The sequence below is a fragment of the Oncorhynchus masou genome, chromosome 10 (genome assembly GCF_036934945.1).
Source record: "Oncorhynchus masou masou isolate Uvic2021 chromosome 10, UVic_Omas_1.1, whole genome shotgun sequence".
Classification (NCBI taxonomy): domain Eukaryota; kingdom Metazoa; phylum Chordata; class Actinopteri; order Salmoniformes; family Salmonidae; genus Oncorhynchus; species Oncorhynchus masou.
Window position 1 is genome coordinate 48,432,614 of NC_088221.1, and position 27,500 is coordinate 48,460,113.

Consider the following 27,500-nt stretch of genomic DNA (forward strand, 5'->3'; position numbering starts at 1 on the left):
GATGTCGTATGTTTTACCCCCAACACCACTTTCCATCAGTTTGTATAGCAGACCCTCATGCCAAATTGAGTCGAAGGCTTTTTTTGAAATCAACAAAGCATGAGAAGACTTTGCCTTTGTTTTGGTTTGTTTGGTTGTCAATTAGGGTGTGCAGGGTGAATACATGGTCTGTTGTACGGTAATTTGGTAAAAAGCCAATTTGACATTTGCTCAGTACATTGTTTTCATTGAGGAAGTGTACGAGTCTGCTGTTAATGATAATGCAGAGGATTTTCCCAAGGTTACTGTTGACGCATATTCCACGGTAGTTATTGGGGTCAAATTTGTCTCCATTTTTGTGGATTGGGGTGATCAGTCCTTGGTTCCAAATATTGGGGAAGATGCCAGAGCTAAGGATGATGTTAAAGAGTTTTAGTATAGCCAATTGGAATTTGTTGTCTGTATATTTGATCATTTCATTGAGGATACCATCAACACCACAGGCCTCTTTGGGTTTGAGGGTTTTTATTTTGTCCTGTAACTCATTCAATGTTATTGGAGAATCCAGTGGGTTCTGGTAGTCTTTAATAGTTGATTCTAAGATCTGTATTTGATCATGTATATGTTTTTGCTCTTTATTCTTTGTTATAGAGCCAAAAGATTGGAGAAGTGGTTTACCCATATATCTCCATTTTGGATAGATAATTCTTCGTGTTGTTGTTTGTTTAGTGTTTTCCAATTTTCCCAGAAGTGGTTAGAGTCTATGGATTCTTCAATTACATTGAGCTGATTTCTGACATGCTGTTCCTTCTTTTTCCGTAGTGTATTTCTGTATTGTTTTAGTGATTCACCATAGTGAAGGCGTAGACTCAGGTTTTCCGGGTCTCTATGTTTTTGGTTGGACAGGTTTCTCAATTTCTTTCTTAGAATTTTGCATTCTTCATCAAACCATTTGTCATTGTTGTTAATTTTCTTCGGTTTTCTATTTGAGATTTTTAGATTTGATAGGGAAGCTGAGAGGTCAAATATACTGTTAAGATTTTCTACTGCCAAGTTTACACCTTCACTATTACAGTGGAACGTTTTATCCAGGAAATTGCCTAAAAGGGATTGAATTTGTTGTTGCCTAATTGTTTTTTGGTAGGTTTCCAAACTGCATTCCTTCCATCTATAGCATTTCTTAATGTTACTCAGTTCCTTTGGCTTTGATGCCTCATGATTGAGTATTGCTCTGTTTAGGTAGACTGTGATTTTGCTGTGGTCTGATAGGGGTGTCAGTGGGCTGACTGTGAACGCTCTGAGAGACTCTGGGTTGAGGTCAGTGATAAAGTAGTCTACAGTACTACTGCCAAGAGATGAGCTATAGGTGTACCTACCATAGGAGTCCCCTCGAAGCCTACCATTGACTATGTACATACCCAGCGTGCGACAGAGCTGCAGGAGTTGTGACCCGTTTTTGTTCGTTATGTTGTCATAGTTGTGCCTAGGGGGGCACACGGTGGAGGGAATGCTTTCACCTCCAGGCAGGTGTTTGTCCCCCTGTGTGCTGAGGGTGTCAGGTTCTTGTCCGGTTCTGGCATTTCTCTCTCTCGCTGTGTCTCTCTGTCTCTGTCTCTCTCTCTGTCTCTGTCTCTCTGTCTCTGTCTCTCTGTCTCTAAGTCTCTTTCTGTGTCTCTCTGTCTCTGTCTCTCTCTGTGCCTCTCTGTCTCTGTCTCTCTCTCTCTGTGTCTCTCTGTCTCTCTCTCTGTGTCTCTCTCTCTGTCTCTCTCTGTCTCTATCTCTCTCCCTCCCTCTCTCTCTTCCTCTTTCTCCCTCTCTGTCTCTCTCTCTTCCTCCCCCCCCTCTCTTCCTCCCCCCCTCTCTCCCGCTCTCTGTTGCCCTGATGACTATACACAGTGTGAACTTAATCTCCAGTAAGAGAGGGTGTAGACGTGGTGTCACATCACACACACACACACACACACACACACACACACACACACACACACACACACACACACACACACACACACACACACACACACACACACACACACACACACACACACACCCACACACACATTTCACTTCTGCTGTTGCCTAGCAACAATACACTCTACCTCCAGTGACTTCCAGAGCTCATGTATGTGGATAGGTGTCTGCCAGTCGTCATCATTTAAGGGTTCTTAGTTCAGTCTGACTGCCGCTGGGATATACTGTGCAGCATGTTGTTCATCTACGGCCTAGGCAACACAAAAGTGTACAACACACACACACACAGACACACACACAGACAGAGACACACTCAGAGACACACACACACACAGACAGAGACACACGCAGAGACACACACACACACAGAGACATAGACAGAGACACACACAAACACACACACACACACACAGACAGAGACAGAGACAGAGACACAGACACAGACACACACAGAGACATAGACAGAGACACACACACACACAGAGACATAGACAGAGACACACACAAACACACACACACACACACACAGAGACAGAGACAGAGACACACACACACACAGACAGAGACACAGACAGAGACACACACACACACACACAGACAGAGACAGAGACACACACACACACACACACACACACACACACACACACACACACACACACACACACACACACACACACACACACACACACACACACACACACACACACACACAGACACAGACACAGACACAGACACAGACACACACAGACACACACACACCAGTATCTCACCTGCAGCAGTATCTTATTCCCATCGTAGTCTTCAGTCTGCCAGCGTACCTCACTGATGGGGGTACAGGGGTACGGCAGGAGGGGCACCAACGCCCCAACGTCCCTCACCCTCATCTCTATCACCGCCGACTCCGTAGGAGCGGGGCTCTGGCCCCTCGGCAACCGCTTGAATGACAGCTGGATCTCGGTATCCGGGTTGGAGTACACCACGAAAAAACAAAAGTCTTCTTTCCTCTGGGCCAGCTTCCTCTGGAGGATCATCCGGTACATGCGCACCATGTCCCGGAAGCTCTCGTAACGGCAGTAGACCGTGAAGCGTACAATCTCTTTGCCGTAGTGGACCTGGCGAACCGCCCACAGCGGAGTCCCCGGGGCCAGGGTGAAGAAGTCTTGGCTGCAGGGAGTAAGCGGGAGCATCCTACGGCCGTTGTTGACCCTCTCGGTGTGGTGGAAGTGCCATGGTGGACGCTGGAGAGCACGGTGTAACGTCACGATCTGATCCTCACCCCCGTACTGCTCCTGCAGGAAGAGGATGACGGCCAGCGCCGGCTGGCACTGCGGAGGGCCGTGATTGGCTGAAAAAGATGCTGAAGCATGACATGATTGGCGCTTGGGTTTTTGTTGCCAGGCGGCTCTCTCGGAGACGCGGAAGAGCTGCAGTTCAGGGTGGACCCAGGCCAGGACAGTGTCGGCAGCATGCTGCAGGGACTTGGCCTGGCCCGGGTCAGTAATGAGGTGAACACTGACCAGGAAGGGATCCTGCAGCTCCACCATGGATAACTCACCTCCAACACAGACAGAGAGACAGGAGGAAGAGGAGCAGGAGGAAGAGGAGGAGGAGGAAGAGGAAGAGGAAGGGGAAGAGGAAGAGGAAGAGGAGGAGGAAGAGGAGGAGGAGGAGGAGGAGGAAGAGGAGAGAACAAGAAACAGAAGAAGTCATTAAAAAATGATATTGTGAATCTGAAAAACATTTATTTACCAAAATACTAATTCTCACACCCTTCTCTCCTTCCCCTCCCTCCCTCCCTCCCTCCCTCCCTCCCTCCCTCCCCCTCCCTCCCTCCCTCCCTCCCTCCCTCCCTCCCTAATAGGCCCATTTGGAGCAGGGTTCTGTTGTCTCATTAGTAGCTCGTTAGTGAGGCCCAGAAACACACACACACACACACACACACACACACACACACACACACACACACACACACACACACACACACACACACACACACACACACACACACACACACACACAGAGGAATGCTCCAGAGCCCGGCAGGAAACTCAAACCTGGTGTGCCCCCATCCTGACCCCTGACCAAGACCAACTGAGACAGAACTCAAACCCCCACAGGGCGGACTGATTGATTTGGAGGCCCAAGGCAGAGACCAGTCTGAACCCCCCCCCATGAGGGTTTAAATGGGTTTTATAGAGACGTAATTTAACTGTAAAAATGTATTATCTTTTAATGTGCCATGAACACAACCCGTCATGATTGTCAAATAAATCGCCAAAATAATTCCAAAATAATTCCAGCATCCGATGAGAGTACTGCGCCATCTTTTCTTCAATTCGGAAGTGGTTGAAACTATCTCACTGGAGAAAGCAGGTTGCCAAGCAACCTTACGCGTGAAACTCCGCCCCTTTCTGTCTTACGATACGCTGAGTGGACAAAACATTAGGAACACCTTCTCTTTCCACGACACAGACTGTTCCAGGTGAATCCGGGTGAAAGCGACGATCCCTTATCGATGTCACTTTGGTAAATCCAAATATCAATCAGTGTAGAGGAAGACTGGTTACAGGAGGATCATTAAGACAATTCAGACAATAGAGACATAGATTGTGTTTGTCTGCCATTCAGAGGGTGAATGGGCCTTTGGGTTTTTCACTCTCAACCGTTTCCCTGTGTGTATCAAGAATGGTCCACCACCCAAAGAACATCCAGCCAACTTGACACAACTTGTGGGACACTTTCGACACATTTCTAGATTCCCCCTTGAAGAACTGAGGCTGTGTACGTAGCCTGTGATATCTGATGTCTTTTAACTAGAGAAATGTGTCTTGTATAAAGGCCAGATCGTTCTTCAAGATGTTCATCATAGATGACCAGCAGGGTCAAATAATAATCATCACAGTGGTTGTAGAGGGTGCAACAGGTCAGCACCTCAGGGGTAAATGTCTGTTGGCCTTTTATAGCCGAGCATTCAGAGGTCGAAACAGCAGGTGTTGTAGAGAGTGAGAGAGAGATACAGAGAGAGAGAGACAGAGAGAGAGACAGAGAGAGAGAGAGAGACAGAGAGAGAGACAGAGAGAAACACAGAGACAGAGAGACAGAGACAGAGAGAGAGCGAGATACAGAGAGAAACACAGAGACAGAGAGAGAGAAAGAGAGAGAGAGAGACATACAGACAGAGAGAGAGAGAGAGAGAGGGAGAGAGAGAGAGAGGGTCAAAAACAGCATGTCCGGGACAAGGTAGCACGTCCAGTGAACAGGTCAGAGACATATCCTGGTCTGCGTTGTATAACGGTCCTGTTCAATGTTTTGTTTAACGTTTCAGTTCAGTCTTTTGTTTAACGTTTCTGTTCAATGTTTTGTTTAACGGTCCTGTTCAATGTTTTAAAAGGTTCCCTCAATGCTCAGACAGTGAATGTTATAAAGAAAGAGGTAATGTTGAGCTCCTCTCTCTCCCTCTCTCTTTTCCTCTCTCGCTCTCTGTTCTCTCTCTCTCTTTTCCTCTCTCCCTCTCTGTTCTCTCTCTCTTTTCCTCTCTCTCTCTTTATTTTCCTTTCTCCCTCTCTGTTCTCTCTCTCTCTCTTTTCCTCTCCCCCTCTCTGTTCTCTCTCTCTTTTCCTCTCTCCCTCTCTGTTCTCTCTCTCTTTTCCTCTCTCACTCTTTCTTTTCCTCTCTCCCTCTTTATTTTCCTCTCTCCCTCTCCCTTCTCTCTCTTTCTTTTCCTCTCTTACCCTCTGTTCTCTCTCTCTTTTCCTCTCTCCCTCTGTTCTCTCTCTCTTTTCCTCTCTCCCTCTGTGTTCTCTCTCTATTTTCCTCTCTCCCTCTCTCTTCTCTCTCTTTTCCTCTCTCCCTCTCTATTCTCCCTCTCTCTTCTCTCTCTCTTTTCCTCTCTCCCTCTTTATTTTCCTCTCTCCCTCTCTGTTCTCTCTCTCTTTTCCTCTCTCCCTCTTTATTTTCCTCTCTCCCTCTCTGTTCTCTCTCTCTTTTCCTCTCTCCCTCTCTCTTCTCTCTCTTTTCCTCTCTCCCTCTCTCTTCTCTCTCTCTTTTCCTCTCTCCCTCTTTATTTTCCTCTCTCCCTCTCTGTTCTCTCTCTTTTCCTCTCTCCCTCTTTATTTTCCTCTCCCTCTCTGTTCTCTCTCTCTTTTCCTCTCTCCCTCTCTGTTCTCTCTCTCTCTTTTCCTCTCTCCCTCTCTCTTTTCCTCTCTCCCTCTCTCTTATCTCTCTTTTCCTCTCTCCCTCTCTCTTCTCCCTCTCTCTTCTCTCTCTCTTTTCCTCTCTCCCTCTTTATTTTCCTCTCTCCCTCTCTGTTCTCTCTCTCTTTTCCTCTCTCCCTCTTTATTTTCCTCTCTCCCTCTCTGTTCTCTCTCTCTTTTCCTCTCTCCCTCTCTCTTCTCTCTCTTTTCCTCTCTCCCTCTCTCTTCTCTCTCTCTTTTCCTCTCTCCCTCTTTATTTTCCTCTCTCCCTCTCTGTTCTCTCTCTTTTCCTCTCTCCATCTTTATTTTCCTCTCTCCCTCTCTGTTCTCTCTCTCTTTTCCTCTCTCCCTCTCTGTTCTCTCTCTCTTTTCCTCTCTCCCTCTCTCTTCTCTCTCTCTTTTCCTCTCTTCCTCTTTATTTTCCTCTCTCCCTCTCTGTTCTCTCTCTCTTTTCCTCTCTCCCTCTCTCTTCTCTCTCTTTTCCTCTCTCCCTCTCTCTTCTCTCTCTCTTTTCCTCTCTCCCTCTTTATTTTCCTCTCTCCCTCTCTGTTCTCTCTCTTTTCCTCTCTCCATCTTTATTTTCCTCTCTCCCTCTCTGTTCTCTCTCTCTTTTCCTCTCTCCCTCTGTTCTCTCTCTTTTCCTCTCTCCATCTTTATTTTCCTCTCTCCCTCTCTGTTCTCTCTCTCTTTTCCTCTCTCCCTCTGTTCTCTCTCTCTTTTCCTCTCTCCCTCTCTCTTCTCTCTCTCTTTTCCTCTCTTCCTCTTTATTTTCCTCTCTCCCTCTCTGTTCTCTCTCTCTTTTCCTCTCTCACTCTTTATTTTCCTCTCTCCCTCTCTCTTCTCTCTCTTTTCCTCTCTCCCTCTCTCTTTTCCTCTTTCTGTTCTCTCTCTATTTTCCTCTCTCCCTCTTTCTTTCCTCTCTCCCTCTCTGTTCTCTCTCTTTTCCTCTCTCCCTCTCTGTTCTCTCTCTCTTTTCCTCTCTCCCTCTTTCTTTTCCTCTCTCCCTATCTGTTCTCTCTTTCTTTTCCTCTCTCCCTCTCTCTTCTATCTCTCTTTTCCTCTCTCCCTCTCTCTTCTCTCTCTCTTTTCCTCTCCCCCTCTCTCTTTTCCTCTCTCCCTCTCTCTTCCTCTCTCCCTCTCTCTTTTCCTCTCTCCCTCTCTCTTTTCCTCTCTCTGTTCTCTCTCTATTTTCCTCTCTCCCTCTTTCTTTCCTCTCTCCCTCTCTGTTCTCTCTCTTTTCCTCTCTCCCTCTCTGTTCTCTCTCTCTTTTCCTCTCTCCCTCTTTCTTTTCCTCGCTCCCTATCTGTTCTCTCTCTCTTTTCCTCTCTCCCTCTCTCTTCTCTCTCTTTTCCTCTCTCCCTCTTTATTTTCCTCTCTCCCTCTCTGTTCTCTCTCTCTCTTTTCCTCTCTCCCTCTCTCTTCTCTCTCTTTTCCTCTCTCCCTCTCTCTTCTCTCTCTCTTTACCTCTCTGCCTCTTTATTTTCCTCTCTCCCTCTCTGTTCTCTCTCTTTTCCTCTCTCCCTCTTTATTTTCCTCTCTCCCTCTCTGTTCTCTCTCTCTTTTCCTCTCTCCCTCTCTGTTCTCTCTCCCTCTCTCTTCTCCCTCTCTCTTCTCTCTCTCTTTTCCTCTCTCCCTCTTTATTTTCCTCTCTCCCTCTCTGTTCTCTCTCTCTTTTCCTCTCTCCCTCTTTATTTTCCTCTCTCCCTCCCTGTTCTCTCTCTTTTCCTCTCTCCCTCTCTCTTCTCTCTCTTTTCCTCTCTCCCTCTCTGTTCTCTCTCTCTTTTCCTCTCTCCCTCTTTCTTTTCCTCTCTCCCTATCTGTTCTCTCTCTTTTCCTCTCTCCCTCTCTCTTCTCTCTCTCTTTTCTTCTCTCCCTCTCTCTTCTCTCTCTCTTTTCCTCTCTCTCTCTTTCTTTTCCTCTCTCCCTCTCTGTTCTCTCTCTCTTTTCCTCTCTCCCTCTCCCCCTCTCTGTTATCTCTCTCTTTTCCTCTCTCCCTCTTTCTTTTCCTTGCTCCCTCTCTGTTCTCTCTCTCTTTTCCTCTCTCCCTCTCTCTCTTTTCCTCTCTCCATCGCTCTTCTCCCTCTCTCTTCTCTCTCTTTTCCTCTCTCCCTCGTTCTTTTCCTCTCCCCCTCTCTGTTCTCTCTCTCTTTTCCTCTCTCCCTCGTTCTTTTCGTCTCTCCCTCTCTGTTCTCTCTCTCTTTTCCTCTCTCCATCTCTCTTCTCTCTCTTTTCCTCTCTCCCTCTCTCTTTTCCTCTCTCCCTCTTTATTTTCCTCTCTCCCTCTCTGTTCTCTCTCTCTTTTCCTCTCTCCCTCTCTGTTCTCTCTCTCTCTCTTTTCCTCTCTCCCTCTCTCTTCTCCCTCTCTCTTCTCTCTCTCTTTTCCTCTCTCCCTCTTTATTTTCCTCTCTCCCTCTCTGTTCTCTCTCTCTTTTCCTCTCTCCCTCTTTATTTTCCTCTCTCCCTCCCTGTTCTCTCTCTTTTCCTCTCTCTCTCCCTCTCTCTTCTCTCTCTTTTCCTCTCTCCCTCTCTGTTCTCTCTCTCTTTTCCTTTCTCCCTCTTTCTTTTCCTCTCTCCCTATCTGTTCTCTCTCTTTTCCTCTCTCCCTCTCTCTTCTCTCTCTCTTTTCTTCTCTCCCTCTCTCTTCTCTCTCTCTTTTCCTCTCTCTCTCTTTTTTTCCTCTCTCCCTCTCTGTTCTCTCTCTCTTTTCCTCTCTCCCTCTCCCCCTCTCTGTTATCTCTCTCTTTTCCTCTCTCCCTCTTTCTTTTCCTTGCTCCCTCTCTCTTCTCTCTCTCTTTTCCTCTCTCCCTCTCTCTTCTCTCTCTCTTTTCCTCTCTCCATCGCTCTTCTCCCTCTCCCTTCTCTCTCTTTTCCTCTCTCCCTCGTTCTTTTCCTCTCCCCTCTCTGTTCTCTCTCTCTTTTCCTCTCTCCCTCGTTCTTTTCCTCTCTCCCTCTCTGTTCTCTCTCTCTTTTCCTCTCTCCCTCTTCTTTTCCTCTCTCCCTCTCTCTTCTCTCTCTCTTTTCCTCTCCCCCTCTCTCTTTTCCTCTCTCCCTCTCTCTTTTCCTCTCTCCCTCTCTCTCTCTCTTTCCTCTCCCCCTCTCTCTTTTCCTCTCTCCCTCTCTCTTTTCCTCTCCCCCTCTCTCTTTTCCTCTCTCCCTCTCTGTTCTTTCTCTCTTTTCCTCTCTCCCTCTTTCTTTTCCTCCCTCCCTCTCTCTTCTCTCTCAATTTCCTCTCCCCCTCTCTCTTTTCCTCTCCACCTCTCTCTTTTCCTCTCTCCCTCTCTCTTTTCCTCTCCCCCTCTCTCCCTCTCTGTTCTTTCTCTCTTTTCCTCTCTCCCTCTTTCTTTTCCTCTCTCCCTCTCTCTTCTCTCTCTCTTTTCCTCTCCCCCTCTCTCTTTTCCTCTCCCCCTCTCTCTTTTCCTCTCCCCCTCTCTCTTTTCTTCTATCCCTCTCCCTCCATCTATCTCTTTGCCCCGGGGGGCTCGTCCCAGTTTATTTGTCCGGTAAGGTTGAGGGCACACGGGGCCGAGGGAACCGGCTCACAGCCTTTATCACATCAAACCAGAGAGAAGACTTTGTGTGGGTGTGTGTGTGCGTGAGTGAGTGAGTGCGTACGGATGTCGGAAAAAAGAGAGTGTGTGTGTGTGTGTGTGTAAGTTGGCACATGCAGGTGTTTGGGCATTGCCAGTGCTATAGACAGGAGATCCCCTCAGAAAGTACAGTTACTGATCGGATGACTAACAAAGCATCTAGCAACATTCAGATCACATTACAAGGTACTGCTGATCCATGGTCTTTCACAGACAACAATACTGTACGATGGCTACTCTCAATGACACTGTCCACTATCAATCAAATGTATTTATATAGCCCTTCTTACATCAGCCGATGTCACAAAGTGCTGTACAGAAACTCAGCCTAAAAACCCCAAACAGCAAGCAATGCAGGTGTAGAAGCACGGTGGCTAGGAAAAACTCCCTAGAAAGGCCAGAACTTAGGAAGAAACCTAGAGAGGAACCAGGCTATGAGGGGTGGCCAGTCCTCTTCTGGCTGTGCCGGGTGGAGATTAGAAACCTAGAGAGGAACCAGACTATGAGGCGTGGCCAGTCCTCTTCTGGCTGTGCCGGGTGGAGATTAGAAACCTAGAGAGGAACCAGACTATGAGGCGTGGCCAGTCCTCTTCTGGCTGTGCCAGGTGGAGGTTATAAGAGTACATGGCCAATATGTTCAAATGTTCATAGATGACATAGTGATAGATCACTAGCAGATCTCCTCTGAGTAGAGAGACCGCAGCAATGTGTCTTCATGAGTCTCATTAAGGTAAGTAGAGTCGAAGACAGGAGTCAAGTCCAAATCAAGGGGGATAAAGTGACAGGACAGACAGACACACCAGACTGGATAGAGCACAGAAACAACAGGCTGGGTCAGAGCCCAGAGACACCAGGCTGGGTCAGAGCCCAGAGACACCAGGCTCGGTCAGAGCCCAGAGACACCAGGCTGGGTCAGAGCCCAGAGACACCAGGCTGGGTCAGAGCCCAGAGACACCAGGCTGGGTCAGAGCCCAGAGACACCAGGCTGGGTCAGAGCCCAGAAACACCAGGCTGGGTCAGAGCCCAGAGACACCAGGCTGGGTCAGAGCCCAGAAACACCAGGCTGGGTCAGAGCCCAGAGACACCAGGCTGGGTCAGAGCACAGAAACCCCAGGCTGGGTCAGAGCCCAGAGACACCAGGCTGGGTCAGAGCCCAGAGACACCAGGCTGGGTCAGAGCCCAGAGACATCAGGCTGGGTCAGAGCCCAGAGACACCAGGCTGGGTCAGAGCCCAGAAACACCAGGCTGGGTCAGAGCCCAGAGACACCAGGCTGGGTCAGAGCCCAGAAACACCAGGCTGGGTCAGAGCCCAGAGACACCAGGCTGGGTCAGAGCCCAGAAACACCAGGCTGGGTCAGAGCCCAGAGACACCAGGCTGGGTCAGAGCACAGAAACCCCAGGCTGGGTCAGAGCCCAGAGACACCAGGCTGGGTCAGAGCCCAGAGACACCAGGCTGGGTCAGAGCCCAGAGACACCAGGCTGGGTCAGAGCCCAGAAACACCAGGCTGGGTCAGAGCACAGAAACACCAGGCTGGGTCAGAGCCCAGAAACACCAGGCTGGGTCAGAGCCCAGAGACACCAGGCTGGGTCAGAGCCCAGAGAAACCAGGCTGGGTCAGAGCCCAGAGACACCAGGCTGGGTCAGAGCCCAGAGACACCAGGCTGGGTCAGAGCCCAGAGACACATATAGGGAAGAACACACAGTTGCCTGCTCTGATTAGCCTCAATCTGTAACCTCTCTCTCTCTGACACCAAACTGCTCCTATTAGCCTTTCTCTCTTTTTCTCTCTCCCTCAGTCTCTCTCTCCCTCTCTATTCAAGGGGCTTTATAGGCATGGGAAACATATGTTAACATTGCCAAAGCAAGTGAGGTAGACAATATACAAAAGTGAAATAAACCACAAAATGAACAGTATACATTACACTCACAGTTCCAAAAGAATAAAGACATTACAAATGTCATATTATGTATATATAAAGTGTTGTAACAATGTACAAATGGTTCAAGGACAAAAGGGAAAATAAATAAGCATAAATATGGGTTGTATTTACAATGGTGTTTGTTCTTCACTGGTTGCCCTTTTCTTGTGGTAACAGGTCACATATCTTGCTGCTGTGATGAAACACTGTGGAATTTCACCCAGTAGATATGGGAGTTTATCATCATTGGATTTGTTTTCAAATTCTTTGTGGGTCTGTGTAATCTGAGGGAAATATGTGTCTCTAATATGGTCATACATTTGGCAGGAGGTTAGGAAGTGCAGCTCAGGCTCGACCTCATTTTGGGGGCAGGGAGCACATAGCCTGTCTTCTCTTGAGAGCCATGTCTGTCTACTGCCTATGCTCACTGAGTCTGTACATAGTCAAAGCTTTCCTGAAGTTTGGGTCTTCAGTGTTTTAGTCTCTCTCTCTCTCTCTCTCTCTCTCTCCAGTGTTTTAGTCTCTCTCTCTCTCTCTCTCTCTCTCTCTCTCTCTCTCTCTCTCTCTCTCTCTCTCTCTCTCTCTCAGTGTTTTAGTCTCTCTCTCTCTCTCTCTCTCTCTCTCTCTCTCTCTCTCTCTCTCTTCAGTGTTTTAGTCTCTCTCTCTCTCTCTCTCTCTCTCTTCAGCGTTTTAGTCTCTCTCTCTCTCTCTCTCTCTCGCTCTCTCTCTCTCTCTCAGCTGCTCTTATTAGCCTCAGTGTTTTAACCTCTGACCCCCTCTCTCTCTAGCTTTGAGACTAATTAATTCCAGTTTAACTAAGCCAAGGGAGGGAGAGCTGCTCCTGTCCTGTTGGGAGACAAGAGCATGGTGTTATAAAGCTCTCTAGTCACTAGTGTGACACTAAACCTTTAATCTGCTCTCACAGCTCACAACACTATTACATTCAGCAGAGGCTCTTGTCCAGAGTCACATACATCGGGGCGGCAGGTAGCCTAGTGGTTAGAGTGTTGGACTAGCAACAGAAAAGTTGCAAGATTTAATCCCCGAGCTGACAAGGTAAACAATCTGTCGTTCTGCCGCCTGAACAAGGCAGTTAACCCACTGTTACTAGGCCGTCATTGAAAATAACAATGTGTTCTTAACTGACTTGCCTCGTTAAATAAAGGAGCAATTAGGGTGCCGTGCTCAAGGGCACATCTATGGATTTTTTCACCTAATCGGCTCGGGGATTTGAACCAGTGACCTTTCGTTTACCGACCCAACAATCAACCGTCAGGCTACCTGCCGACCCGATGTGACTCTGTCACTGTGCTCATGTTCTGATTAGAACTAACGTACTTGAACAGAGACGACTCACACACACAGTCATTCTGAGTCACAAACACATGTACGCACACACATACAAACACACACTTTCTCATAGCCTACCCACTTGCCCCTCCCCCGCCCCTCCCCTATGCACACTTAGACACACACACACAGAGTCTCGTCGTCTCTACATTTAACCAGCAACACGTGTGATTATTAGCGCTGTAGAGCCTTCACACAAACTAAACAGTAATGCTCACATTTGACTTTACACAGATGACTGCGATTAGTACTGTTAATTAAACTAGGGCCTGTGTGTGTGTGTGTGTGTGTGTGTGTGTGTGTGTGTGTGTGTGTGTGTGTGTGTGTGTGTGTGTGTGTGTGTGTGAATGGATGGAAGGAAAAACAACTGAGGGAGAGAACTCAAGATGGAGGGGGGGGGGGGGGCTTCTAGCATGTTCTGTTGTTTTTAACCTCGGGTTCCAACATTGAACACTGATGCCCAGCGCTCTATGATACAACTTCCTGGTTTGGTTGAATAGGGTCCTGAACAGTCAAAAACATGTTTCCACGATGTTTAGATGAAACCAGATCAAAGAAGAAGACTGTTGCTTTCTACATTGATAAAGGTTTGATCATAAAGCTCCCCGCCCACTCAGTCTAGTAGCTCCCCGCCCACTCAGCTCCCCGCCCACTCAGTCTAGTAGCTCCCCGCCCACTCAGTCTAGTAGCTCCCCGCCCACTCAGCTCCCCGCCCACTCAGTCTAGTAGCTCCCCGCCCACTCAGTCTACTAGGTCCCCGCCCACTCAGTCTACTAGGTCCCCACCCACTCAGTCTACTAGGTCCCCACCCACCCAGTCTACTAGGTCTCCGCCCTCTCAGTCTAGTAGCTCCCCGCCCACTCAGTCTAGTAGCTCCCCGCCCACTCAGTCTAGTAGCTCCCCGCCCACTCAGTCTACTAGGTCCCCACCCACTCAGTCTACTAGGTCCCCACCCACCCAGTCTACTAGGTCTCCGCCCTCTCAGTCTAGTAGCTCCCCGCCCGCCCACTCAGTCTACTAGGTCCCCACCCACTCAGTCTACTAGGTCCCCACCCACTCAGTCTACTAGGTCCCCGCCCACTCAGTCTAGTAGCTCCCCGCCCGCCCACTCAGTCTACTAGGTCCCCACCCAGTCTACTAGGTCTCCGCCCTCTCAGTCTACTAGCTCCCCGCCCACTCAGTCTACTAGGTCCCCGCCCACTCAGTCTAGTAGCTCCCCGCCCACCCACTCAGTCTAATAGCTCTCCACCCACTCAGTCTACTAGCTCCCCGCCCACTCAGTCTACTAGCTCTCCACCCACTCAGTCTACTAGGTCCCCGCCCACTCAGTCTACTAGGTCCCCGCCCACTCAGTCTACTAGCTCTCCACCCACTCAGTCTACTAGGTCTCTGCCCACTCAGTCTACTAGGTCCCCGCCCACTCAGTCTAGTAGCTCTCCACCCACTCAGTCTACTAGGTCCCCACCCACTCAGTCTACTAGCTCTCCACCCACTCAGTCTACTAGGTCTCTGCCCACTCAGTCTACTAGGTCCCCGCCCACTCAGTCTACTAGCTGTCCACCCACTCAGCTCTCCACCCACTCAGTCTACTAGGTCCCCGCCCACTCAGTCTACTAGGTCCCCGCCCACTCAGGCTAGTAGGTCCCGCCCACTCAGTCTACTAGGTCCCCGCCCACTCAGTCTAGTAGCTCCCCGCCCACCCACTCAGTCTAGTAGCTCTCCACCCACTCAGTCTACTAGCTCCCCGCCCACTCAGTCTACTAGCTCTCCACCCACTCAGTCTACTAGGTCCCCGCCCACTCAGTCTACTAGGTCCCCGCCCACTCAGTCTACTAGCTCTCCACCCACTCAGTCTACTAGGTCTCTGCCCACTCAGTCTACTAGGTCCCCGCCCACTCAGTCTAGTAGCTCTCCACCCACTCAGTCTAGTAGCTACCCGCCCACTCAGTCTACTAGCTGTCCACCCACTCAGCTCTCCACCCACTCAGTCTACTAGGTCCCCGCCCACTCAGTCTACTAGGTCCCCGCCCACTCAGGCTAGTAGGTCCCGCCCACTCAGTCTAGTAGGTCCCCGCCCACTCAGTCTAGTAGCTCCCCGCCCACTCAGTCTACTAGGTCCCCGCCCACTCAGTCTACTAGGTCCCCGCCCACTCAGTCTAGTAGCTCCCCGCCCACTCAGTCTACTAGGTCCCCGCCCACTCAGTCTACTAGGTCCCCGCCCACTCAGTCTACTAGGTCCCCGCCCACTCAGTCTACTAGGTCCCCGCCCACTCAGTCTACTAGGTCCCCGCCCACTCAGTCTACTAGGTCCCCGCCCACTCAGGCTAGTAGGTCCCGCCCACTCAGTCTACTAGGTCCCCGCCCACTCAGTCTACTAGGTCCCCGCCCACTCAGGCTAGTAGGTCCCGCCCACTCAGTCTACTAGGTCCCCACCCACTCAGTCTACTAGGTCCCCGCCCACTCAGTCTACTAGGTCCCCGCCCACTCAGTCTACTAGGTCCCCGCCCACTCAGTCTAGTAGCTCCCCGCCCACTCAGTCTACTAGGTCCCCGCCCACTCAGTCTACTAGGTCCCCGCCCACTCAGGCTAGTAGGTCCCGCCCACTCAGTCTAGTAGGTCCCCGCCCACTCAGTCTAGTAGCTCCCCGCCCACTCAGTCTACTAGGTCCCCGCCCACTCAGTCTACTAGCTCCCCGCCTACTCAGTCTAGTAGCTCCCCGCCCACTCAGTCTAGTAGCTCCCCGCCCACTCAGTCTAGTAGGGCTCTGCCCACTCAGTCTATAAAATACATTTATTGCAAATGTTAAGCATATTTAGTCTACTAGCTCTCCACCCACTCAGTCTACTAGGTCCCCGCCCACTCAGTCTACTAGGTCTCCGCCCACTCAGTCTAGTAGCTCCCCGCCCACTCAGTCTACTAGGTCCCCGCCCACTCAGTCTAGTAGCTCCCCGCCCACTCAGTCTAGTAGGTCTCTGCCCACTCAGTCTACTAGGTCCCCGCCCACTCAGTCTACTAGGTCCCCGCCCACTCAGTCTAGTAGCTCCCCGCCCACTCAGTCTAGTAGCTCCCCACCCACTCAGTCTAGTAGCTCCCCGCCCACTCAGTCTAGTAGGTCTCTGCCCACTCAGTCTAGTAGCTCCCCGCCCACTCAGTCTAGTTGGTCTCTGCCCACTCAGTCTATAAAATGCATCAGGCTACGAGAGCTGCTCTTTTACAGTTCAACTTGGACGAGGACACCAGGATTATGGGGGATAAACAGGTGAAGGCTGAGAGATGAGAGAAGTAACACGGTGTCCCTATTGGTAACACTCTCTCTCTCTGTCTGTCTCTGTCTCTCTCTCTTTCCCTTTCTCTCTCTGTCTCTCTCTCTCTCTCTATATATATATATATATCCCTTGCTCTCTCTGTCATGTCTTGTTATGTCTGTTCCTGTCCTTTCTCTTCACTCTCTCTCTCTGCTGGTCTTTTTAGGTTACCTTCTCTGTCTCTCATTCTTCAGCTGTTCTACATCTCCTCTAACTAGCTCATTCACTCTTTCACACCTGTTCTCTCTTCCCCCTCTGATTAGGTCTCTATTTCTTTCTCTGTTCCTGCTACTTTCAGTGTCTGATTCTTGTTTGTGTTTTTTGATGCCAGAAGCAAGCTGTCGTCTCGTTTGCTTCCACCTTGTCCTGTCCTGTCGGAGTCTGCCTGGCAGGTGCCACCTGCACTATACTAACGTTCTTTTTGTTCCGCTGACAACGTTGGAAGAGGATTTATGCCATTCCTGTTTTTTCATTAAAGAACTCTGTTTTCTGTTAAAACCGCTTTTGGGTCTTCACTCAAGTTCATAACAGAAGAATCAGACCAAGAATGGACCCAGCGGCTCCGGACCCTTTTCACTCCGCCGTCGAGATCCAGGGAGCGATGCTAGGCAGACACGAGGAGGAATTGTCTGCTGCTCGACATGCCGTTGAGACCCTGGCCGTCCAAGTCTCCGACCTCACAAGACAGGTTCACCAACTCCACCTCGATCCACCGCCCACTTCCAGGGTTTCCGAGTCTCCGGAGTCCAGGATCAACAACCCGCCGTGTTACTCTGGGGAGCCCACTGAGTGCCGCTCATTCCTCACTCAGTGTGATGTGGTGTTCTCTCTCCAGCCCAACACTTACTCCAGGAGCGCAGCCCGCATCGCCTACGTCATTTCTCTCCTTACCGGACGGGCGCGTGAGTGGGGCACGGCAGTCTGGGAGGCGAGGGCTGAGTGTATTAACCAGTATCAAGACTTTAAGGAGGAGATGATACGGGTTTTTGACCGTTCTGTTTTTGGGGAGGAGGCTTCCAGGGCCCTGTCTTCCCTATGTCAGGGGAATCGATCCATAACGGATTATTCTATTGAGTTTCGCACTCTCGCTGCCTCAAGTGACTGGAACGAGCCGGCTTTGCTCGCTCGTTTTCTGGAGGGTCTCCTCGTCGAGGTTAAGGACGAGATCCTCTCCCGGGAGGTTCCTTCCAGTCTGGACTCCTTAATAGCTCTCGCTATTCGCATAGAGCGACGGTTTGATCTTCGTCGCCGAGCTCGAGGAAAGGAGCTCGCGTTCTCCGCTGCTCCCCTCTCCACATCACTGCCACCTGCCGCATCACTGCCACCCTCCTCCGCCGGCTCGGATGCTGAGCCTATGCAGCTGGGGGGTATCCGCATCTCGGCCAAGGAGAAGGAACGGAGAATCACCAATCGCCTCTGTCTCTACTGCGGCTCCGCTGGTCATTTTGTCACCTCATGTCCAGTAAAAGCCAGAGCTCATCAGTAAGAGGAGGGCTACTGGTGAGCGCAACTACTCAGGCCTCTCCTTCTGGATCACGCACTACTTTTCCGGTCCATCTCAGCTGGCCCGGTTCATCTGCTTCCTGCAGTGCCTTGATAGACTCTGGGGCGGAGGGCTGTTTTATGGACGAGACCTGGGCTCGGGAACATGACATTCCTCTCAGACAGTTAGGGAGCCCACGGCCTTGTTCGCTTTAGATGGTAGTTCTCTCCCCAAGATTCAGCGTGAGACGCTGCCTTTAACCCTCACTGTCTTTGGTAATCATAGCGAAACCATTTCTTTTTTAATTTTTCGTTCACCTTTTACACCTGTTGTTTTGGGTCATCCCTGGCTAGTGCGCCATAACCCTTCTATTAATTGGTCTAGTAATACTATCCTATCCTGGAATGTTTCTTGTCATGTAACCTGTTTAATGTCTGCTATCCCTCCTGTTTCCTCTGTCTCTACTTCACAGGAGGAGCCTGGCGATTTGACAGGGGTGCCGGAGGAGTATCACGATCTGCGCACGGTGTTCAGTCGTTCCAAGGCCACTTCTCTCCCTCCACACCGGTCGTATGACTGTAGTATTGATCTCCTTCCGGGAACTACTCCCCCGGGGTAGATTATACTCTCTGTCGGCTCCCGAACGTAAGGCTCTCGAGGATTATTTGTCGGTTTCGCTCAACGCCGGTACCATTGTCTCCTCCTCCTCTCCCGCCGGAGCGGGGTTTTTTTTGTTCAGAAGAAGGACGGGTCCCTGCGCCCATGCGTGGATTATCGAGGGCTGAATGACATAACAGTTAAGAATCGTTATCCGCTTCCTCTTATGTCTTCAGCCTTCGAGATCCTGCAGGGAGCCAGGTTTTTCACCAAATTGGACCTTCGTAACGCCTACCATCTCGTGCGCATCAGGGAGGGGGACGAGTGGAAGACGGCGTTTAACACTCCGTTAGGGCACTTTGAATACCGGGTTCTTCCTTTCGGCCTCGTTAACGCTCCAGCTGTCTTTCAGGCACTAGTTAACGACGTCCTGAGAGACATGCTGAACATTTTTGTTTTCGTTTACATGGATGATATCCTGATTTTTCTCCGTCTCTCTCGATTCATGTTCAGCACGTGCGGCGCGTCCTCCAGCGCCTTTTGGAGAACTGTCTTTATGTGAAGGCCGAGAAGTGCATTTTTCATGCCGCCTTTGTCCCTTTTCTCGGTTCCGTTATTTCCGCTGAGGGCATTAAGATGGATCCCGCTAAGGTCCAGGCTGTCATTGATTGGCCCGTTCCTAAGTCACGCGTCGAGCTGCAGCGCTTTCTGGGCTTCGCTAATTTCTATCGTCGTTTCATCCGTAATTTCGGTCAGGTGGCAGCTCCCCTCACAGCCCTTACTTCTGTTAAGACGTGCTTTAAGTGGTCCGTTTCCGCCCAGGGAGCTTTTGATCTTCTTAAGAATCGTTTTACATCCGCTCCTATTCTTGTTACACCTGACATCTCTAGCCAGTTTGTTGTTGAGGTTGACGCGTCAGAGGTGGGCGTGGGAGCCATTCTTTCTCAGCGCTCTCTCTCTGACGGCAAGGTCCATCCTTGCGCGTTTTTCTCTCATCGCTTATCGCCGTCAGAACGTAACTATGATGTTGGTAATCGCGAACTGCTCGCCATCCGCTTAGCCCTAGGCGAATGGCGACAGTGGTTGGAGGGGGCGACCGTTCCTTTTGTCGTTTGGACTGACCATAGGAACCTTGAGTACATCCGTTCAGCCAAACGACTTAATGCGCGTCAGGCTCGTTGGGCTCTGTTTTTCGCTCGTTTCGAGTTTGTTATTTCTTATCGTCCGGGCTCAAAAAACACCAAGCCTGATGCTTTATCTCGTCTCTTCAGTTCTTCTGAGGTCTCCACCGACCCCGAGGGGATTCTCCCTGACGGGCGTGTTGTCGGGTTGACTGTCTGGGGAATTGAGAGGCAGGTAAAGCAAGCACTCGCTCACACTCCGTCGCCGCGAGCTTGTCCTAGGAACCTTCTGTTCGTTCCCGTTCCTACTCGTCCGGCCGTTCTTCAGTGGGCCCACTCTGCCAAGTTAGCCGGCCACCCCGGCGTTCGGGGTACGCTTCGCTTCCATTCGCCAGCGTTTCTGGTGGCCCACTCGGGAACGTGACGCGCGTCGATTTGTCGCCGCTTGTTCGGTCTGCGCGCAGACTAAATCTGGGAACTCTCCTCCTGCCGGCCGTCTCAGACCGCTTCCCATTCCCTCTCGACCGTGGTCTCACATCGCTTTAGATTTTATCACCGGACTGCCTTCATCAGCGGGGAAGACAGTTATTCTTACGGTTGTCGATAGATTCTCTAAGGCGGCTCATTTCATTCCTCTCGATAAGCTCCCTTCTGCTAAGGAGACGGCTCAGATCATTATCGAGAATGTTTTCCGAATTCATGGCCTTCCGTCTGACGTCGTTTCCGACAGAGGCCCGCAGTTCACGTCTCAATTTTGGAGGGAGTTTTGCCGTTTGATTGGGGCTTCCGTCAGTCTCTCGTCCGGCTTTCATCCCCAGTCTAACGGTCAAGCCGAACGGGCCAATCAGACTGTTGGTCGCATTTTACGCAGTCTTTCTTTTCGTAACCCTGCGTCTTGGTCAGAACAGCTCCCTGGGCAGAGTACGCCCACAACTCGCTTCCCTCGTCTGCTACCGGTCTATCCCCTTTTCAGTGTAGCCTCGGGTACCAGCCTCCGCTGTTCTCATCTCAGCTCGCCGAGTCCTGCGTCCCCTCCGCTCAGGCTTTTGTCCAGCGTTGCGAGCGCACCTGGAAGGGGGTCAGGTCGGCACTTTGCCGTAATAGGGCGCAGACTGTGAGGGCCGCTAATAGCGTAGGACCAAGAGTCCTAGATATTGTTGCGGTCAGAGAGTATGGCTCTCCACTCAGAACCTTCCCCTTAAGACAGCTTCTCGCAAGTTGGCCCCGCGGTTCATTGGTCCGTTCCGTATTTCCCAGGTCATTAATCCTGTCGCAGTGCGACTTCTTCTCCCGCGCTATCTTCGTCGCGTTCACCCGGTCTTCCATGTCTCCTGTGTTAAGCCCGTTCTTCGCGCCCCGCTCGTCCCTCCCCCCATCCTTGTCGAGGGCGCACCCATCTACAGGGTTCGTAAGATTTTGGACATGCGCCCTCGGGGCCGTGGTCATCAGTACCTAGTGGATTGGGAGGGGTACGGTCCTGAGGAGAGGAGTTGGGTTCCCTCTCGGGACGTGCTGGACCGTTCGCTGATCGATGATTTCCTCCGTTGCCGCCAGGTTTCCTCCTCGAGTGCGCCAGGAGGCGCTCGGTGAGTGGGGGGGGTACTGTCATGTCTTGTTATGTCTGTTCCTGTCCTTTCTCTTCACTCTCTCTCTCTGCTGGTCTTTTTAGGTTACCTTCTCTGTCTCTCATTCTTCAGCTGTTCTACATCTCCTCTAACTAGCTCATTCACTCTTTCACACCTGTTCTCTCTTCCCCCTCTGATTAGGTCTCTATTTCTTTCTCTGTTCCTGCTACTTTCAGTGTCTGATTCTTGTTTGTGTTTTTTGATGCCAGAAGCAAGCTGTCGTCTCGTTTGCTTCCACCTTGTCCTGTCCTGTCGGAGTCTGCCTGGCAGGTGCCACCTGCACTATACTAACGTTCTTTTTGTTCCGCTGACAACGTTGGAAGAGGATTTATGCCATTCCTGTTTTTTCATTAAAGAACTCTGTTTTCTGTTAAAACCGCTTTTGGGTCTTCACTCAAGTTCATAACACTCTCTCTCTCTCTCTATATATATATATATCCCTTGCTCTCTCTCTCTCTCTCTCTCTCTCTAGTAAAGATCCATGAATAGCTGTCTTCTCATAGTCTTAACTGTCAGAGTGCCGACAACAGAGTACCGTTTCAGTCAACCCATTAAGAAACAGTCGACAGCAGCACATTCAGTAGGGACCACGCCCTTCTGCTCCACGCCTCTATTGAAATGACACATTTGGTAACACTTAATGCAAAGTGCTTGAATGGGGTTTAAAATGTCCCTTCCAATCTAAGGAGACTATATTTGATGCATTGGGAGTGTGTGTGTGTGTGTGTGTGTGTGTGTGTGTGTGTGTGTGTGTGTGTATGTGTGTGTGTGTGTGTGGTGGGGGGGGGGGGGGTTGACTGTAACGGGTTGCTTTGGTTCCATCAGGTGGAATTTAACATGACTTTGTTGACTGAGGCTGTTCTGACATTATCACACATTGTTTTATGTATCTAGTGATTTCCTCACTGCCAGCTTTTTAAAAAGGCACTTGTGTCCAATCACGACAGTGGCCCTCCATCACTGATCCCAAGTCAGCCCGAGCCTAAATCAATGCTCCCCTTAACTCCCCAATTAGTGGAACATTCCATTTCCTGTTTGGACTCCATGCACTTCAAACATATAATGTAATTTGGGACAAGAGAGGCAGTATACAGGTGTGCGGGCAGCATTAGAGGAAGGTTAACTATTGACATGCTATATTATGCTACGTTACTTCATAAGTAAACCTGCCCCTTATTTCAGCTGTAGACCTGCCCCTTATTACAGCTGTAGACCTGCCCCTTATTACAGCTGTAGACCTGCCCCTTATTACAGCTGTAGACCTGCCCCTTATAGACCTGCCCCTTATAGACCTGCCCCTTATTACAGCTGTAGACCTGCCCCTTGTTACAGCTGTAGACCTGCCCCTTATAGACCTGCCCCTTATAGACCTGCCCCTTATAGACCTGCCCCTTATTACAGCTGTAGACCTGCCCCTTATTACTGCTGTAGACCTGCCCCTTATAGACCTGCCCCTTATAGACCTGCCCCTTATAGACCTGCCCCTTATTACAGCTGTAGACCTGCCCCTTATTACAGCAGTAGACCTGCCCCTTATTACAGCTGTAGACCTGCCCCTTATAGACCTACCCCTTATAGACTTGCCCCCCTTATTACAGCTGTAGACCTGCCCCTTATTACAGCTGTAGACCTGCCCCTTATTACAGCTGTAGACCTGCCCCATCTTACAGCTGTAGACCTGTCCCTTATAGACCTGCCCCTTATTGACTTGCCCCTTATTACAGCTGTAGACCTGCCCCTTATTACACCTGTAGACCTGCCCCTTATAGACATGCCCCTTATAGACCTGCCCTTTATAGACCTGCCCCTTATTACAGCTGTAGACCTGCCCCTTATAGACTTGCCCCCTTATTACAGCTGTAGACCTGCCCCTTATTACAGCTGTAGACCTGCCCCTTATAGACCTGCCCTTTATAGACCTGCCCCTTATTACAGCTGTAGACCTGCCCCTTATTACAGCTGTAGACCCGCCCCTTATAGACCTGCCCCTTATAGACCTGCCCCTTATAGACCTGCCCCTTATTACAGCTGCTTTAACCTCTTTGAACTCTAGGGGCGCAATTTCATTTTTGGATGAAAAACGTTCCCGTTTTAAACAAGATATTTTGTCACAAAAAGATGCTCGACTATGCATATAATTGCTACTGTTCGAAAGAAAACACTCTGACGTGTCCAGAAATACAAAGATCTTCTCTGTGCGTGCCCTTTAACGTGAGCTTCAGGCAAAACCAAGATGAGATGGCATCCAGGAAATGACAAGGATTTTTGAGGCTCTGTTTGTCATGATCTCCTTATATGGCTGTGAACGCAAGAGGAATGAGTCTGCCCTTTCTGTCGTTTCCCCAAGGTGTCTGCAGCATTGTGACGTATTTGTAGGCAGATCATTGGAGGATTGACCATAAGAGACCACATTTACCACGTGTCCGCCCGGTGTCCTGCGCCGAAATTGGTGCGCAAAAGTCACCTGCCAGTATTTTCCAAACAATACAGAGAGTAAAGCAAGCTTCCACGAACTGCATGTCAATGAAGAGATATGTGAAAAAACACCTTGAGGACTGATTCCAAACAACGTTTGCCATGTTTCGGTCGATATTATGTAGTTAATCCGGAAAAAGTTTTACGTTGTAGGTGACTGCATTTTCGGTTCGTTTCAGTAGCCAGGCGCAATGTAGAAAACGGAACGATTTCTCCTACACACAGACGCTTTCAGGAAACACTGCGCATTTGGTGTGTAACTGAGAGTCTCCTCATTGAAAACATCAGAAGCTCTTCAAAGGTAAATTATTTTATTTATTTGGTTATCTGGTTTTTGTGAAAATGTTGCGTGCTACATGTTATTCAAAATGCATTGCTAGCTTTGCATACTCTTACACAAATTAGTCAATTTCTATGGTTCAAAAGCATATTTTGAAAATCTGAGATGACAGTGTTGTTAAGAAAAGGCTAAGCTTGAGAGCAGATGCATTATTTTCATTTTATTTGCGATTTTCAGAAATCGTTAACGTTACATTATGCTAATGAGCTTCAGGCTATAACTGTATACAGGGTTTTTTCATAGCCAAACGTGAACAAAACGGAGCGATTTGTCCTACACAAATAATATTTTTTTGAAAAACTGCACATTTGCTATGTAACTGAGAGTCTCCTCATTGAAAACATCCGAAGCTCTTCAAAGTTAATGATTTTATTTATTTGGTTATCTGGCTTTTGTGAAAATGTTGCGTGCTACATGCTACACAAAATGCTATGCTAGCTTTGCATACTCTTACACAAATTAGTCAATTTCTATGGTTCAAAAGCATATTTTGAAAATCTGAGATGACAGTGTTGTTAAGAAAAGGCTAAGCTTGAGAGCAAACGCATTATTTTAATTTTATTTGCGATTTTCAGAAATCGTTAACGTTGCGTTATGCTAATGAGCCTGAGGCTTTAGTCACGATCCCGGATCCGGGATGGGGAGTTTCAAGAAGTTAAAAATACTATTTCACTTCACATTAAGTCCAAAAGGGCTCCAGTCTATCTTTCCCCATAGCAAGTCTGCCTACGTGTGTTTATGTGTGTGTGTGTGTGTTTGCGTGTGTGTGTGTGTGTGTATGTGTTTGCGTGTGTGTGTGTGTGTGTGCACGTGTGTGTGTGTGCGTGTGTGTGTTCGTGTGTGTGTTTGCACATGTGTGTGTGTGCGTGTGTGTGTTTGCGTGTGTGTGTGTGGTGACTCGGGAGTTGCAAATCAAACACTAGGCTTCCACTCAACCGATAAATCTCCACTTATAACAACACAATGCATGAACCACTAACATGTCTGATGTCAGGACAGAGAAGTGACTTGGGTTGATATACCTGTAGTGGAAAACATTAGTGCTTCCTGGTTCCACATCTACACCAGTCCCTGAGGGCGGCAGTATCCTGGTTCTAAATCTACACCAGTCCCTGAGGTCTGCAGTATCCTGGTTCTAAATCTACACCAGTCCCTGAGCGCGGCAGTATCCTGGTTCTAAATCTACACCCGTCCCTGAGGGCGGCAGTATCCTGGTTCCACATCTACACCAGTCCCTGAGGGCGGCAGTATCCTGGTTCCACATCTACACCAGTCCCTGAGGACGGCAGTATCCTGGTTCCACATCTACACCAGTCCCTGAGGGCTGCAGTATCCTGGTTCCACATCTACACCAGTCCCTGAAGGCGGCAGTATCCTGGTTCCACATCTACACCAGTCCCTGAGGGCGGCAGTATCCTGGTTCTAAATCTACACCAGTCCCTGAGGGCTGCAGTATCCTGGTTCCACATCTACACCAGTCCCTGAGGGCGGCAGTATCCTGGTTCTAAATCTACACCAGTCCCTGAGGGCTGCAGTATCCTGGTTCTAAATCTACACCAGTCCCTGCGGGCTGCAGTATCCTGGTTCTAAATCTACACCAGTCCCTGAGGGCGGCAGTATCCTGGTTCTAAATCTACACCAGTCCCTGAGGGCTGCAGTATCCTGGTTCTAAATCTACACCAGTCCCTGAGGGCGGCAGTATCCTGGTTCCACATCTACACCAGTCCCTGAGGGCGGCAGTATCCTGGTTCTAAATCTACACCAGTCCCTGAGGGCGGCAGTATCCTGGTTCTAAATCTACACCAGTCCCTGAGGGCTGCAGTATCCTGGTTCTAAATCTACACCAGTCCCTGAGGGCTGCAGTATCCTGGTTCTAAATCTACACCAGTCCCTGAGGGCGGCAGTATCCTGGTTCTAAATCTACACCAGTCCCTGAGGGCTGCAGTATCCTGGTTCTAAATCTACACCAGTCCCTGAGGGCGGCAGTATCCTGGTTCCACATCTACACCAGTCCCTGAGGGCGGCAGTATCCTGGTTCTAAATCTACACCAGTCCCTGAGGGCGGCAGTATCCTGGTTCTAAATCTATACCAGTCCCTGAGGGCTGCAGTATCCTGGTTCTAAATCTACACCAGTCCCTGAGGGCTGCAGTATCCTGGTTCCACATCTACACCAGTCCCCGAGGGCTGCAGTATCCTGGTTCTAAATCTACACCAGTCCCTGAGGGCTGCAGTATCCTGGTTCCACATCTACACCAGTCCCTGAGGGCGGCAGTATCCTGGTTCTAAATCTACACCAGTCCCTGAGGGCGGCAGTATCCTGGTTCTAAATCTACACCAGTCCCTGAGGGCGGCAGTATCCTGGTTCTAAATCTACACTAGTCCCTGAGGGCGGCAGTATCCTGGTTCTAAATCTACACCAGTCCCTGAGGGCGGCAGTATCCTGGTTCTAAATCTACACCAGTCCCTGAGCGCGGCAGTATCCTGGTTCTAAATCTACACCCGTCCCTGAGGGCGGCAGTATCCTGGTTCCACATCTTCACCAGTCCCTGAGCGCGGCAGTATCCTGGTTGAAGAAACAGACTTAGCAACACAATTATGTGTCACATAGCAATGAAAACCAGGAAGGATGTTGCCAGCCTTCTAGAAATGGGGGTTTGCACCCCTGCAGTAGATTCTTTGCGTTTACACAGGCAACCCAATTCTGATATTTTGCCCGAATTGGCAAACGATCTAATCTGATTGGTCAAAATACCTATTAGTGGCAAAAGATCAGAATTGGGCTCTCTTTGAAAACACAGCCATAGACAGACACCATCTGTTAGTGACAGGCTTGCCGTTGTTAGTGACAGGCTGGCCCTTGTAAGAAGACCCTCTCTCTGACTCCTGTTTCTCATGTTAGATGGCAATCAATCTCCCTGGTTTGAATGAAACATCAATTCCAATGCTTTAAGAGGCCTCATTCTGGAAGAAAAGATTTGTGATTTTCTGTTTGTCTTCATGATGACATTCATTTACATGTCATATCGTGTCTGTGGAAATTATAGGCCTGTGTATGGTTACAGTGTGTGTGTATGTGTCTGTCGATCTGTGTGTGTGTGTGTGTGTGTGTGTGTGTGTGTGTGTGTGTGTGTGTGTGTCTTTGTGTGTCTGCGGGATAGTCTGTGGTGGGCGTCTGTATTATTTCAGATTGACCTCTGACCACTGTGGCTGTTTATCACTGAGACCCCCCCTTTGGTCAGAAGGCGTCTATTACGCTGACAGGCCTCCGGTCACACACACGCACTGGGGACAAGGGTCAAAGGTTGGCTAGGCTGAGTGGCGATGCAGCTGCCGTGACCAATGGCATTGGAGAAAGGTCATGTGATTGAGCGTCTGGAGCAGCTGGTTCCACACGGTCATTACATCATCGGCTACGTTGCGTTGTGCGATTAAAATAAATGTACGCATATAGCGCAAGTTATACAATCATTTCACCCACACCGCGAGCGTCTGTGTAGCCGAGCGGTAAAATATAACTTGGGTCTATTAGAGACACTCCACGCGCTGCAAGTCCC

General features: G+C 49.7%; 1 protein-coding gene and 1 pseudogene across 1 annotated transcript in view; one reads left to right on the top strand and one right to left on the bottom strand.

Annotated features, from left to right (window-relative positions):
• Nucleotides 1–27,500, top strand: part of LOC135547713 (protein FAM124A-like) — a 622,546-nt pseudogene that overhangs the window by 411,293 nt on the left and 183,753 nt on the right.
• LOC135547772 (protein FAM124A-like) overlaps nucleotides 1–27,500 on the bottom strand; it is a 56,051-nt gene that overhangs the window by 8,073 nt on the left and 20,478 nt on the right. The window contains exon 3 of the mRNA XM_064977028.1: nucleotides 2,721–3,505. Coding sequence (XP_064833100.1) covers nucleotides 2,721–3,505 — 785 coding nt within the window. The remainder of the gene's footprint in view (nucleotides 1–2,720; nucleotides 3,506–27,500) is intronic.